Genomic DNA, 15,440 nt, shown 5'->3' with positions numbered 1-15,440 from the left:
TTTGTAAGAGGATCATACTGAAAGTGGTACTCTGTAGACTGAAACAGAATAAAATTATTTCGCAAAAAACATGTAATGCCTGTATTCAACTTTTCACATAAAAAAATATATTTTGTTTTACAACACTAACAGTTAAGGCCACAGAACTCCAGCAAGATGCTGATAAGCATATAAATTGCAACTGTTAAAATTATCAATAAATATCAAGAAAATGGTCTATGGTTTAAAATCACAGCAATCAATTCAATCAAAAAAGCAACTATCAACATCTCTAGTGAGTCATAACTGTGTTCAAGTAAAAACTGCACTATGTGCTTTAAGACTGTCACATTCTTACGTGCTGTAACAGTGTTAGAGTAATATACAAGTAGAAGATTTCACCCTTCTGTCCTGGTTAGTCACAGTTTCCCTGGAATTCTCCAATGTATGATTTTGGTTTTCATCTTTACTGTCTTCACCAGATAAATCTTCCTTTTCTTTTTCTTGTCCACTCTGTAATGGCTTTCCAGATCTGTCCTCCTTTGTGCTACATAGATTCTTTTGGCCTGTCAGTGGCTTTCGCTTAAACAGGGAAAACTGAAGTAAAAAACAGGTCAATAATATGCCTAAAACAGTTACTTGTGAAATTCAAGGTTAAAAACACCACAAAGCCTTTTGTATATACTAAGGTTAACTTAGGTCGTGAATTTCTCTTTGGTAAAAATAAATCGTTTTTTCAAAACAACATGACTACTTAAAAAATGCTCATGAAAAACATTCTGCTGCAATATTTGAAATGTGTCAAAATAGCACAAAGGAATCGGAGAAGTTAAAAGGATTGCATTTTGTCAAATTACACACTGTAGAGTTTGTACAAAATACTGCAAGTGGTGCAAAATTGTTTGTGTTTCTTTCAAACAAGAGTCTGAGGCAGAAATATAGGCTCAGATCTGCAAAGCCCCAGAGCAGTAAATGCTTAATATGCTTCATTATAAACATGTGTGTAGTCCCATTAAAGTTAATGACAATGTGTTTTTCTGTCAGTGAGACCACACACGTGCTTGAAGTTAATTGGTGCTTAAGGTCTTTGTTCAACAGGAAACATAGCAGCCAGTTTCTGCAGAAGTCTTTGGATCCTAAACCTGTAAGAAATTCCATACAAGGTACTCCTCAACATGCATATATATATATATATATAAACAGGCTCTTTAAATCAGTGCATGTTGGAAATAGATACAAGGTCAACTAGCTCAGCTGCTGCTTTCAGAGAAAAATATGGTGGAAAATATTTTTACGTAATGTCCCATAAGAATCAAGTCCTAAGTTTTCACCTCACCAAAATCTGATGTGATTAACAACCTGTCTTTTATGGGCATACTACACATTACCAGGTGATAATGGGCTTTATCTCATTTCTACTGACAGAAGTACTATGACTTATTTTAACAGAGCAATTATTTGGACAATTTTAAGTTATTTTATCACAAAAAGGAACAGATTGCTCAGCAGTTTAACTGTTTATACAGATCAGGTAAATTGGGGTATTTGATTCAGCTTGGTAACTGCCCACCGCCGCATTGGTCACTGCTAAAACTATAAGGAAAAATCAGGCCACGTACCTTTTTCGTCCCAATGATTCCTCCAGTTATTTGGTCATCAGTGTTCTCTGAAGAATTGTTCACAGTGTGATTGTCAGTGCTTGCTTTCTCTACAAAAATATGAACCTTTATATTAACTTCCTTCTCATTCTTGCAAATTAAGAGCAGAGAAAACTGTTCTTCAAATTATTTTTAAAGTAAAAGTCATTAAATAAAATGTGGATCTTAAAAAAAAAAAAATCAGAATATTCAGTTCAACTTGATGCGCAGCCTGGGAAGAATGTTTTTATTTTTTTAATCTCTCTGTATAATGCCCTTGTATTAGTCTCCAGATGCTCGGTTTTCAAGAACAGAACATTTATGGCAGTGACATTATATAAAATGTTTTGATTTGACACTCATAGCTTCCTCTTGCTGACAGAAGACAATGTCTTGCACACTGATTTTGAAAGTATATTCTAATTTGGAAAAGCTGACTTTCAGGGCAGGCGTTATGGTTCAGCATGAATTTTATTCCATAGAAACAATTCTGGGAAAGGAAGAACTTTCCGAGTTGATGTTCCTCTGTTTAAATTTTCCTATACTCCCTGTAGGAATGATATAAATTTAGAACTTAATATCAAAACTTCCAGATCACTGGATGATGGAAAAATATTTAAGCATCCATTCTGGACAAGCTATTTCCATCATAAGATTTAAAATAAATTGCATAGCTTCTTCAGTATTAAGGCAGTGATCTTTTTTATACCACATTTATTATTTTATTTCAAAAGAACAATTACAGATTATTCCAGAAATTCTAAAATAAAAGAAGTATTTTTAAGTTGTCTTGCATATACGGCATGCAACTATATGCTTGCAAGCTTTTCTAAGGAAATACACAGTTCACTCAAACTGTCATGAAGACTACAAGCAACATCTAGACTTACATCTTCAGCATCTCCAAGCAGTGCTCACTAATTAACACATTCCACCTAAAATAATCTGTTTGTGAATGTAATGAGGAAATGTCAGCTGGCAGAGATGAGAAAGACTTTTGACAAGATTCTCTGTTGAAGTAAGAAACACGTACCTAAAGAAATTACCATTACTTTGTGACCACAAAACTAGATCTGCTCTTAGCAAGGAACACACAGTCCTGCTAAAAGAAAGTCCTTCTCGTGGACTTCCTCCAATACATAATTGGGAAAAGTAATATTTTCTTTCAAATCATTAACAATTAGTAATGGTTTGTTGCCTCTCAAATTTCATCACCTCTCAAGAACTGCTTTACCAAATACTGACAATAATTGTATTGTTTGGTATTTTTATAATAGAGATTGTTTAGAAAAGTTTTATCTTTTGAAATGTTTTATTTCCTTTTAGAATGTCCATAATGAGGTTTACACAGCACCGGGCCTGCTGGCAGCAGATGGAGTTCAACTGTCTCCAAAGGGGAAAGGATTCTCGCTTACAAGTTGGCGGGGCTCATCGGGAGGGCTTTAAACTGGATTTGAAGAGGGAAGGGGATAAAACCAGGCTCACTAGAGATGAGCCTAGGTGTGGCATGCTGGAGTTGGGGGCGAAATCGATGGCCCAGCTCAAGTGCATCTACACCAATGCACGCAGCATGGGCAGCAAACAGGAGGAGCTGGAAGCCATTGTGCAGCGGGACAGCTATGATGTAGTTGCCATCACAGAAACATGGTGGGATGCTTCTCATGACTGGAGTGCTGCAATGGATGGCTATAAGCTCTTCCGAAGGGACACGCAAGGAAGGAGAGGCAGTGGAGTGGCTCTGTATGTTAGGGAGTGTTTTGATTATATAGAGCTCAACGACTGTGATGACAACGTCGAGTGCTTATGGGTAAGGATGAGGGGGAAGGCCAACAAGGTAGATATCCTGCTGGCAGTTTGTTACAGACCACCCAACCAGGATGAAGAGGCAGATGAAGCATTCTACAAGCGGCTGACAGAAGTCTCACAATTGCTACCTCTTGTTCTTGTGGGGGACTTCAACTTACTAGATGTCTGCTGGAAATACAACACAGCAGAGAAAACAGTCTAGGAGGTTCCTGGAGTGTGTGGAAGATAACTTCCTGACACAGCTGGTAAGTGAGCCTACCCAAGGAGGTGCCCCACTTGACCTGCTGTTTACAAACAGAGAAAGACTCGTGGGAGATGTGGTGGTCGGAGGCCGTCTTGGGCTTAGCAACCATGAAATGACAGGATTCTCAATTCTTGGTGAAGTAAGGAGGGGGGTCAGCAAAACTGCTACCATGGACTTCGAGACGGCAGACTTTGGCCTGTTCAGGTCACTGGTTGAGAGAGTCCCTTGGGAGACAGGCCTGAAGGACAAAGGGGTCCAGGAAGGCTGGACAGTCTTCAAGAAGGAAATCTTAAAGGCACAGGAGCAGACGGTCCCCATGTGCCGTAAGAAGAGCTGGCGGGAAAGGCGACCGGCCTGGCTGAACAGGGAGATTTTGCTGGGACTCAGGGAAAAAGGAGAGTTTATCATCTTTGGAAGAAGGGGCAGGCAACTCAAGAAGAGTACAAGGAACTCGTTAGGTCATGCAGAGAGAAACCTAGAAAGGCAAAAGCCCAGCTAGAGCTCAATCTGGCCACAGTCATAAGGGACAACAAAAAATGTTTTTACAAATCTATTAACAACAAAAAGAGAGCCAAGGAGAATCTCCATCCTTTATTGGGTGTAGGGGGGAAAATTGCCACCAAGGATGAATAAAAGGCTGAGGTACTTAATGCCACCTTTGCCTCAGTCTTTTAATCGTCAGACCAGTTATCCTGAGCTGGAAGACAGGGATGGAGAGCAAAATAAACTCCCCATAATCCAGGAGGAAGCAGTTAAGGACCTGTTAAGCCACCTGGATACTCACAAGTCTATGGGGCCTGATGGGATCCACCCAAGAGTACTGAGAGAGCTGGCGGAGGACCTTACCAAGCCACTCTCCATCATTTACCAGCAGTCCTGGTTAACAGGGGAGGTCCCAGACGACTGGAGGCTTGCCAGTGTGACACCCATCTACAAGAAGGGCCGGAAGGAGGATCTGGGGAACTACAAGCCTGTCAGCCTGACCTCAGTACCAGGGAAGATTATGAAGCGCTCACAGGGCATGTGGAGGACAACCAAGGGATCAGGCCCAGCCAGCATTGGTTCATGAAAGGCACGTCCTGCCTGACCAACCTGATCTCCTTCTATGACCAGGTGACCCGCCTAGTGGATGAGGGAAAGGCTGTGGATGTTGTCTACCTGGACTTCAGTAAAGCCTTTGACCCCGTCTCCCACAACATTCTCCTAGAGAAACTGGCGGCTCGTGGCTTAGACAGGTTTACTCTTCACTGGGTAAAGAACTGGCTGAATGGCCAAGCCCAGAGAGTTGTGGTGAACGGCGTTAAATCCGGCTGGTGGCTGGTCACAAGCGATGTTCCCCAGGGCTCAGTTCTGGGGCCGGTCTTGTTTAATAACTTTATCAATGATCTGGATGAGGGGATCGAGTGGTCCCTGAGTAAGTTTGCAGATGACATCAAGTTGGGTGGGAATGTTGATCTGCTGGAGAGTAGGAGGGCTCTGCAGAGGGATGTGGACACGCTGGATTGATGGGCCGAGGTCAACTGTTTGAGGTTCAACAAGGTCAAGTGTATGCACTTGGGTCACAACAACCCCATGCAATGCTCCAGGCTTGGCGAGTTGTGGCTGGAAAGCTGCCCGACGGAAAAGGACCTGGGAGTGCTGGTTGACAGCTGGCTGAACATGAGCCAGCAGTGTGCCCAGGTGGCCAAGAAGGCCAACAGCATCCTGGCCTGTACCAGAAATAGTGTGGCCAGCAGGAGTAGGGAAGTGATCGTGCCCCTGTACTCGGCACTGGTGACGCCACACCTCAAATACTGTGTTCAGTTTTGGGCCCCTCACTACCAGAAGGACATTAGGGTTTCTAGAGCGTGCCCCGAGAAGGGCAACGAAGCTGGTGAGGGGTCTGAAGAACAAGTCTCATGAGAAGCGGCTGAGGGAACTGGGGTTGTTTAGTCTGGATAAGAGGAGGCTGAGGGGAGACCTTATCGCTCTCTACAACTACCTGAAAGGAGCTTGTGGTGCAGTGGATGTTGGTCTCTTCTCCCAAGTAACTAGTGATAGGACAAGAGGAAATGTCCTGAAGTTGCACCAGGGGAGGTTTAGATTGGATATTAGGAAAAATTTCTTTACTGACAGAGTAGTCAAACATTGGAACAGGCTGCTGAGGGAGGTGGTGGAGTCAGCATCACTGGAAGTATCCAAAAAATGGGTAGATGTGGCACTTTGGGACATGGTTTAGTGGGCATAGTGGTGTTGGGTTGATGGCTGGACTTGATGATCTTAAAGGTCTTTTCCAGCCTTAATGATTCTATGACCCTGTGATTCTATAATGGTCCAATTCTTAGGAACTGTATTCTTACCCTGCTGAATGATGGTCTCTTTCTGAGTAGTCTCTTCTGTCTATAGAGAGACAAAACAATGAAATCTCTACTTTCAAACTTGTTAAAGAATAAAATATTTAGCTATTAACACCTACATTTGTCTTCCTCCCCCTACCAAAACCACCCCAAACAACAACTTTGCATTTCCAAGATAGCTACACATATGTACAAACTAATGTAAGTTATAGAACCAAATTCTTTCAGAGACCAATAACTTAATAGGAGTAAATTCTTTTACCTCTGCAGCTTCCACTATGCTACTACTGCTTTTCTCTCCCTCAGGTGTTTTATTACATTTCTCTTCATATTTTTCCTCGTCTTTCTCTGTTCCTTCCCCTCTTCCTCCTGCTTCTTCTTCTTCTTCTGCTTCTTCTTCTTCTGCTTCTTCTTCTTCTGCTTCTTCTTCTTCTTCTGCTTCTTCTTCTTCTTTTTCTTCTTCTTCTTCTGCTTCTTCTTCTTCTTTTTCTTCTTCTTCTTCTTCTTCTGCTTCTTCTTCTGCTTCTGCTGCTGCTTCTTCTTCCTCTTCTTCTGTTTCTTCCTCTTCTTCTGTTTCTTCTTCTTCATCAACATCATCTGTCTCTTCATCGCCAGATAAGTTTTGTTCCTTTGACAAAATGGCCAAAACATAATTTTGAAACTCATGCTGCACAATGATATCATGGTGCTCATCCTACACCAGTTAATCATACATCATAATTTGACTAAGAATAAGAAAATTCAAAGACAGGAGCCCTCATTCAAGGTTTGCTAATTTTAACAGATTTTAAAAAAACAGACCTCCAGTGAACATTAGGAGTGCAGCTGACTTTTATGTTTTGCTAACAAGTGTCTCCTTAATGGAAAAGCAATGAAAACAAACTTAGTTTTGGAAACAAAATACTTATTTTAGATGTTTGAAATATGCATAAGTAACCCAAGAAGAGTAAATCCAACACTGAGAAAAATCATTAAAATCTATTCCCCAAGAAAGTTAGTAAAACAATATCAGATACAATCTTCTCAATCATCTGATTCAATATAGGCACTATAATTTAAGTTGGTTTCAGCCTAGAATAAAACTCTAACACAGTAAAATAAAATAGCCACAGGTATTATAAAATAAAATTTAAGAAGTGCAAATACTATTTTTGTAAAAATGCGTAGAAAAAAGAACCAATTATATTCTTTTATTCCATTCAATCAGATTGACATTACTATACCATTTATCTATTTGTAACAGCATGAAATACAGTATTTTAAACAGAAACATTCTCCTTCCCATTGCAGAAATATAGGGGCCTAAACCAACTCCAACATGGACTTCTGATGTCAAATCAAGTGAATCCTTATCATTGCATCAGAGTACCCAGATGTATTATTACATGTTTGCATTCTCATGCTTTTCTTCTATGATTGATTCCAATATTGTTATTGAACCAGTATTTTATGTTAGAGAAAACTGAACAACAAAACACTTCTGTTCCACTGCAGATGAGGTCATGATAGGAACTGGTGTGAACAATCTACATGCTCTTTTGAAACTGTGTTAGGGGAACGGGTCTTACTCTGAACACCCTTATATACTTGGGTCCAAATGCTGTCTCCTATCTTTTGTCAACATTTTCCTTACTCCCTCTTACTTTTTTGAATTTTTGCTTGTTGTCTCCATAATGACTGTCTTCATGCTCATCAGAAGGTAACTTGCTAGTCAGGAGGAGACCATTAGCTAATGTTTCAAGAGGTTGGAACACAAGGATGCTTAGCCAAGAATATCAGAGGTGTGCAAAAGCTTAACAGGTTACAGGTTGATAGGCCTGTACTCTTCTGTGTGAGTTAACTGTGTAGCAAAGTGTCTTTGGACCTTACTTACAAGTTTTCCACCACTTTAAGCACAACAGCACACCTGCAATTAAGAGTCACAATGATACCACAGACATTCAACTTGTACCACTTTCATTGTTTCTTCTGCCCCATTGTCCACAGGCTTGTCTGGTGCCCTTCACAGCTTCAAAGACCAAACTTAGGATAAAAAGCCTGACGACGCGTACCAGCATGTGCAGCAGTTAGTGGGAGTTCTCCACAGTGGCTAGTACCTGTGCCGTACACACCACGTTCTCAGAACTGCTGTGAATCGGGCTAGCAGCAAGGATGAATCCAGCAGGGAGTTCAGGCTACACATTAACCACATGCTGACACCACAGAGAGCACCTGGGAAACTGAAGGTACCTTGGTAGTACGTTATATTGCCAGCTACATATTCCAGCTCTAGAAATGTTAGGAATGGAAGAAAAGCAGAAATCACCATGTGCCACTGGCAGAAAGTCCCTTTTGTAGCATAGCACAATGGTGATCCAAACAATCGGCACTTTGCAACAGATGAACGCTTCAGCTCACACAACTGGGGAAAAGACCTTCCCCTAGCCGAAATCTGCCTGTCTTTCCTTAACTGAGGCTTCTTCCAGTCACCTTTCCAGTCTGGCTCTGTAACTGTGAATTTCACTGCAAACAGCGGAAATGGCAATCTGCTTTCAACTGTAACAAAAGAAAACTAAGCGCAAAATATTTCGGTGAGCTTATTTCTTCTCATGCAGCAAGCAGACCGAGCAGCGGTGCCAACACGTACGGTACCGTTTGGGGAGAGCACACCGTTTGATGTTACCACCTCGTCGCGTGCCCTGGCACACTCCCGGGCAGGCTCCCGGCAGCAGTGCCCGGAGATTCCCAGTGGTGATCTCACCGTCATGTCCTGGGGGTTCTGCGCAGTGGAAAGTCATTCTGAGAAGAAGCACAAGCCCTCTAAGAATCCCGTCTCCCGGCATTTCCAACAGGTAAATAGGCAGGAGGAAAATGACAGCAGGTTTCAGTAGGGGGTGATCTCTTTTTGAAATGTTCTTGATTTTTTTCTTGTTTTAGTGAGAAGATGGATTATGAAGCTAAACATGACAAGCTCTTAACAAACCTGGCTCTTCTATAATATATTCCAGCACCTATGATGGAAAGCAAAAGCTAGTAATTCTTCCACCTTTCTAGGAGGTGAGAAAATGTTGCTCCTTACCTATCCGTATAACTGAGGAATAATGCACAATAAAAACTGAAAATATTTTCATTTAAACTCCTTTGGAAGTGGTGTTTATCATTGCTGTAGTTTATCTGCAGACTTGAATGGTACCACCACGGGTACACTGCAACAGTCAGTACAGAAGTGTTTAGAGATAACATGTGCACAGGCTTTTGTCTTTGTAAAAAAAAACTCTACTGCATAAAATACTGACATTCAATCTTCCAGAGGAGTATCAGATTGACATGGCAGATAAATCTACTGAAAGTAACCAAGAAAACCAGAACTTGCTGTTTATAAATACTTCCTAGCAGCACAGCCTAGTGCTAAATTAAAAAAGATAGGAAGGAAGAACACTTTTTTTGGGTAAATTTGGTGAAAATCTCAGGAGAACTAAATGCTCCAAATGGTTAGGAAAGTTGTCATAGAACAACACTGAAAAAGACCTTTTTTTCTGCTTCTTTATAGAGTCAGCATTGATCAGTGGAACTTAGAATAGCATTATTCTAAGAATAAAACAACATTTTAACAAAGTACAAAGTTACTGTCAGCATTCTAGAACTTGCCTATCATGTGGCAAGCAGAATCAGGTGGACAAATATTTCGCATACTTGCATAAAAAAGCAGAGCACAATCAGTGTGATATCATCCGCATCAACATTTTTATAGCATTTCAGAAACTGTACACCAAGATCCTACAGCAGCCTTATAGAACTTACAAGACTCACGTACAACTCCTATGCCTACAAAAATCACTGCTCTTTTACAGCTACGTAATGGATGAACTTCTACCGTACGACCCCACAGGTTCTGCTTGCAGTGAACTTCTGCATCAGGTTTGGATTCTATCATAAAGACAATTTTTCCTATTAGCCTAAACTAAGATATCTAAATGCAGAAGTCTACAAAGCAGACAGAATCTAAGCTGCCATTGTAGTTAACAGAGATCTTCACTGGAGTTCCTTTGATAAGCACCACTCAGACATCCTAGGAGTCTGAGACATCCTTACATGGGGCTTACGTAGACCTGCATCATTCTGGACCCCAACTCACAGCCATGTAGGATACCCCACAACACCTAAAATCACACTAGACGTGTTTGTTTAGGCAACTGAGCCATGTTCCGCGTAAAAAAAATCAGTGGAGCTGAGAGACACTCATTTCACCCCAAAGAAGACACCTACTGTTGTTAAATCGAACAGCTTCCCAGACTGACCACATTTCCATTTACCACATTTGCAGCTTGCCACGGGTGTCTCTGGCTGTCACCTTGTCTGTTCCAACTTCTCAAATAACCTGTTGTGAACAATAACTTTGATACAACAGTATTATTACTGTCACTTCCGCTTGTCCATTTATAGGCATGTTTTAGAGAGTTTTTACCAATGATAGGAAGGAGAGATGAGAATGTCATACTACAGATACTCTTTTTATTTTAAACAATGAATCATCTGGTCATTAAAAAATACTAATACTACTAATTAATACTATTAATGCTACTAATTAAAGCAAATATGTATATGTATATATGTATATACTATGTTGTATGTATATATTATAAACATAAATAACCTCTGCATTATTCCTTTTCATTGTGCTTTAGGATGTTTCTTTTCTTATTCCACTTTAAATTCCCTATTCATAGAAAGATAATGCTCTAAGAATAACTTCAATAGTTTTACCTGTAAAGTTGAGACACAAAGAAGCTGCTTGGCCAAGGTCACATACAGAAAGTTAAAAGCAGTAAAGAACATATAAGAAAAATACTTGAAATGGTTTTAATTTAAGCCTGAGATTCCAGTTTCTTCAAGGACAAAAAAGTGTTTGGTACTATGAAATAAGCTTAAACATTTTGCACCTCTAGTATAATAAATCAGTACAGCGGAACATCAGTCTCGAAAAGATGACCTTGCAGACTTAACAGATGATACAGATTTTGTATAACTGTTTTGTTTGCTTTATTTTTTTTGCATGCATTTACACTAGGTTTTCCTGCAAACCTAGACCTTCATAACAAGACATTCTTAAGGATCAGTATGCTGTATCCAAGCTTTAGGGGATGAATGACCTTACTAGCTTACGGTTTTGGCAAAAGTATTGCCTCAGTGGGCGTAACTCAGTGGGTATAGCTGTCTTCTGCCAAAATGGCTGCAGCTGGCTTTTCTTTAGGCAGATTAATACAGAATGAAGACATTTCTTTTCCAAATGCTCTGCAAAAATGTGGTCTTACATCTATAGGAGAGAGGGGAAAAAAAGTCACTCAGTTCCATACGGTGTTGTCTCACCTGGTGTCATGCTCTGGCTGAAAGACAGTCTCACTGAAGACTGGAGACATGACTCATGGTAGACCTTGCTCAAATGACAGCTGCAAACTAGGTTTCTCTATATTGCCATAACTATTTCATTGTGGATCCCTCCTGCTTACTTTATGGAAACTGAGCTCTGGCAGACGGGCTGTTCATAATTAGCATTTCAGAAGGGAAGGCTTATGGTATCTTTCCAAGCCTCCTCAAGAAGTCAAAATATTTTATGTTTGCTACCACCATTTTATGTTTCTAGGGAAGAAAATCTCAAAACCACTGATGAGAGAAATTTAGTTGCAGATCTTTTAAAAATCTGGTGAAAACTCTGTGATGAAGAGAAATCTGTAATTACTATGTGTACCACACAGAAATGGAGAGTTCTGGGAAGCTCTGGTTTACAGAAAAGATATTACTGTTTTTAGTTGCCCTGGAAACTGTTAAAAATCCACAGAGAAGATTATTAAAGAGAGCCAAAAATGAGGTAGTTAGCTACGTTCTTCTTCCTTGGCATTGTTCTGCCAAGCAGCCATAATAGAGCAATTGCTTAGCAGAGTTTTTAGACATTTAAGGAACTGATTTCTCACATTACCTTTCCAGCTCATTACCTTTAAAGGCCCAAAAGGATGTCATGGCTCTCTTACACGCCTATTCAACAACTGAACGGAATACACACCTACTGGGTGGTTTCACTACAAAGTAGAAGATTCTTAGTAAGATGGGTATCAGGTCTAAGGAGGTTGGTCAATGGGCATAATGCTGTCGTATGGGACCGAACAATGCTCCCTTTGTAGAGCACAGGTAAAGACAACTACAAAATACGTTTCTACAGACCATCCTTCTTTTTTGATGCAGGACTTAAGAGGAATAGGCAGAAGAATCATATCCTCCACTAGCTATTGTTTTGCCCTCCAAAATACTAGTGCACAACAACGTCACTCCTGAATTGTCCATGCTAGGAAAATGCGCTGTCTTAACATTTTACTAAAACAGCACTTAAAATAACAATATCAGCCACGATTTTACATGAGATGAGATGCAGATGAGATGAGAGGGGAAAAAAAAAAGCTCTGATTACCCTCTGTGGGCTGGAAATATACGGATGGGTAGGCATGTAACATTTTGTTGATATTCATCTTGTCATGAAGTCAAGTTGTATGATATGAAATGACTGGAAATACTGCCTGGCAAAACCCTTAGTAAAGCTAAGACACATACCTTGTGGTTTCTTACTTAGCAGTTACAATGAAAGATTAACATCTTAAAATCCACATAGCGCTAGCCATTTCTCATCAGGAATTTGAACTTGACTTTCATTTTGTAGCTATTAATACAGAAAGGTTATTAGCTCAGCTACTCTAACCCTTAGAGAAGTATCTTTCACTTTAGTGATTACTAAAGAAAGAGCTGCCCAGTTTGATGACTGACAAAATTCAAAGACATAAGTACTCAGATTAGAGTACTCAAATGAAAGATTTACCAGCTTGTTCTTCAATTACAAGCAGTAAGGCAGTCAACAAGCCAAACTAGGCTTTCCTTATATATTGTTATGGAGACAAACAGAAGAGATCACCTGAATACACTTAAAAAAAATTTCAGTAAAAAGCCGAGCCTGTTGCCATAACTTGTCTAAAAGTTAACATCTAGACTTCCAGTAGGTTATACTGGTTTCCTAATTGTACAATTCTACATCAAGAGCACTTGACATGGATTACCTGATACTTAAAGTGACTGTTATAAGTAATGCTTCTGCCATGTAAGTATCCTGGAATACTAATGAAACGCTGAACTCATAATTTCAGGCACACTATGCAGACAGTGAAACAATGGGAAATAATTTTTATGTCAAGCGTGAGTTTCTGTTGCTACATGTCAAGCAAAAATTTAACTTTAAAGATAGTTATGCCTTCTTGTAAATATGATGGAAGGAAACGTTTTGTAGTAGTAGATGCCCACATAGTGATACACTGATTACCCTCATTACCGCAATAGTACTTGTGATACTTCAATTGCATCCTCCAACAGGATGATGTCACTCTGAGAAAAGTGGAATAAAATAGTGGATACATAGCTGTAAATAACGTTGTTAGAAACTGACTGAGCAGACTCATTTTTCATTGTTGTTTTCCTAAGTCTTTTTCTGCCAATACTTTGCTTCACAATATTCACAAGTTTTATTTACTAAAAGCCAAACACAAGGACCTACAAAGTTTCCACAGATCTGTGCACTTTTGTCACAGGCTGGCAGTGCACATACTTTGCATTAAGAGAATTAATCTGATTACATTTATTAATCAAGACTAGGTAGACTATTAATCAAGACTCTGAGGTAGTACACTGACATTTATTACACACTAGCAGACAGTCCTTTTTTTGATGACATTATCTTAAAGTTTATTTCAGTTGGTTTTGGTCTGATTATTCTATGGCTTGCCAGCTTGCTGCTGTAAGATACATCTCTGCATTTTTGAGTAAAAACAACTACTTAACAATGTATAAAATTTTAATGCAAGATTACATCTTAAAAAAGACAGTATTTGTACTTCCAGGTTTCTTTGAAATTTTGACTACTCACTACAAAAACAATTTAAATAGAGTTATCTAAAGGATTCGCTTTCTCCAGTAATTCAGAACAAATTTTTAGTATTTATTCCCCAAGATAAATCAACATCTGGAATAGCTCAGATGTACTACAGCTTTCATATACAAAACCGTTATCTTCCCAAAAAAGTTTGCTTTCTTTGGAGAACAAATAAATAATATCAATTTCCAGGGTGAAAAGAAAAAAAAACCCCTCTACAGAACTAGAAAGAATCTTTAAGGTGTTTTGTGAAGAATTATAAAACAGGTTGGAGACTGTTTACATAAAGTATAATCTCTTATGAGCTATTTTACATAGTAACATGTCCTGGTTTCGGCTGGGATAGAGTTACTTTTCTTCCTAGTAGCTGGTATAGTGCCATGTTTTGGATTTGGGATGAGAATAATGTTAATAACACACTGATGTTTTAACTGTTGCTGAGCAGTGTTTACACTAAGTCAAGGACTTGTCAGCTTCTCACACCACCCTGCCAGCGAGCAGGCTGGGGGGGCACAAGAAGTTGGGAGGGGACACAGCCAGGACAGCTGAACCCAACTGACCAAAGGGATATTCCATACCATATGACATCATGCTCAGTATATAAACTAGGGGGAAAGCTGGACGGGAGGCTGCTGCTTGGGAACTGGCTGGGCATCAATTGGCAGGTGGTAAGCAACTGCATTGGGCATCACTTATTTTGTATATTCTTTTATCATTATTATTATTATTTTCCCTTCCTTTTCTGTCCTATTATACTGTCTTTATCTCAATCCACAAATTTTACTGTTTTTTTCATTATTCTTCTCCATGCCACTGGCGGGGGGGAGTGAGTGAATGGCTGTGTGGTGTTTTAGCTGCGTGCCGCATTAAACCACAACATAACATAAAAGCCCTTTAATATTCAGGCACTTGGAAATAGCATAGCAAAATAACTCCTGGGTCCTTAAGCAAAGTAGATGAAATATAACGAGCAACTCCAAATCAGAGTATGTTGATGTTATCTCAAAAACTAAGTGTGCTTCTGGAAGACATTATGCTGCATAAAATGAATTCTTAATGTGGACACAGAAAAACTAACTTGGGAATATTAGCCCACACTTGGATGCAGTTTGAGCATTTTTTCTGAATTCTTATAGAAAAAAGTTTTAGTGTCTGGAGTTTGTCATGCAGCTCCTATGTATTTGCAAGTGAATGAGGACAGTCACTGCTTTCTGCTTTTATTGTGCCACATTTCTTAGAGTCCTGCAAGTCTCTCCAAAACCCTGTGCTTTTTGTTGAAATCCTGCCTTAATCATGCTGATTATTACTCAGTGCTTAGACAAAAATAGAGCTTGGTGTCGTCAGCAAACTTGCTGAGCGTGCACTCAATCCCACTCTCCATGTCACTGAGAAAGATGTTTAAACGGTGCCAGTCCCAATACCAACCCCTGAGGAACACCACTCATCACTGGTCTCCACTTGGACATCGAGCCGTTGACCACAACTCTTACTCTTTA

General features: G+C 39.8%; 1 protein-coding gene across 1 annotated transcript; it reads right to left on the bottom strand.

Annotated features, from left to right (window-relative positions):
- Nucleotides 1-351: 351 nt before the first annotated feature.
- Nucleotides 352-8,748, bottom strand: LOC309416762 (uncharacterized protein; the record flags this gene model as incomplete). The annotated part of the gene is made up of 5 exons (XM_082014122.1): nucleotides 352-576; nucleotides 1,599-1,687; nucleotides 6,006-6,045; nucleotides 6,265-6,696; nucleotides 8,665-8,748. The coding sequence occupies 5 exons, from the start codon at nucleotides 8,746-8,748 to the stop codon at nucleotides 352-354; spliced, it is 870 nt and encodes a 289-aa protein (XP_081870248.1).
- Between the last annotated feature and the right edge of the window lie 6,692 nt (nucleotides 8,749-15,440).

Source organism: Phaethon aethereus, assembly GCF_964289735.1.
Source record: "Phaethon aethereus genome assembly, chromosome: 1".
Taxonomy (NCBI): domain Eukaryota; kingdom Metazoa; phylum Chordata; class Aves; order Phaethontiformes; family Phaethontidae; genus Phaethon; species Phaethon aethereus.
The sequence above is the reverse complement of the archived record's forward strand: the minus strand, read 5'-3'. Positions and strand labels throughout refer to the sequence as shown.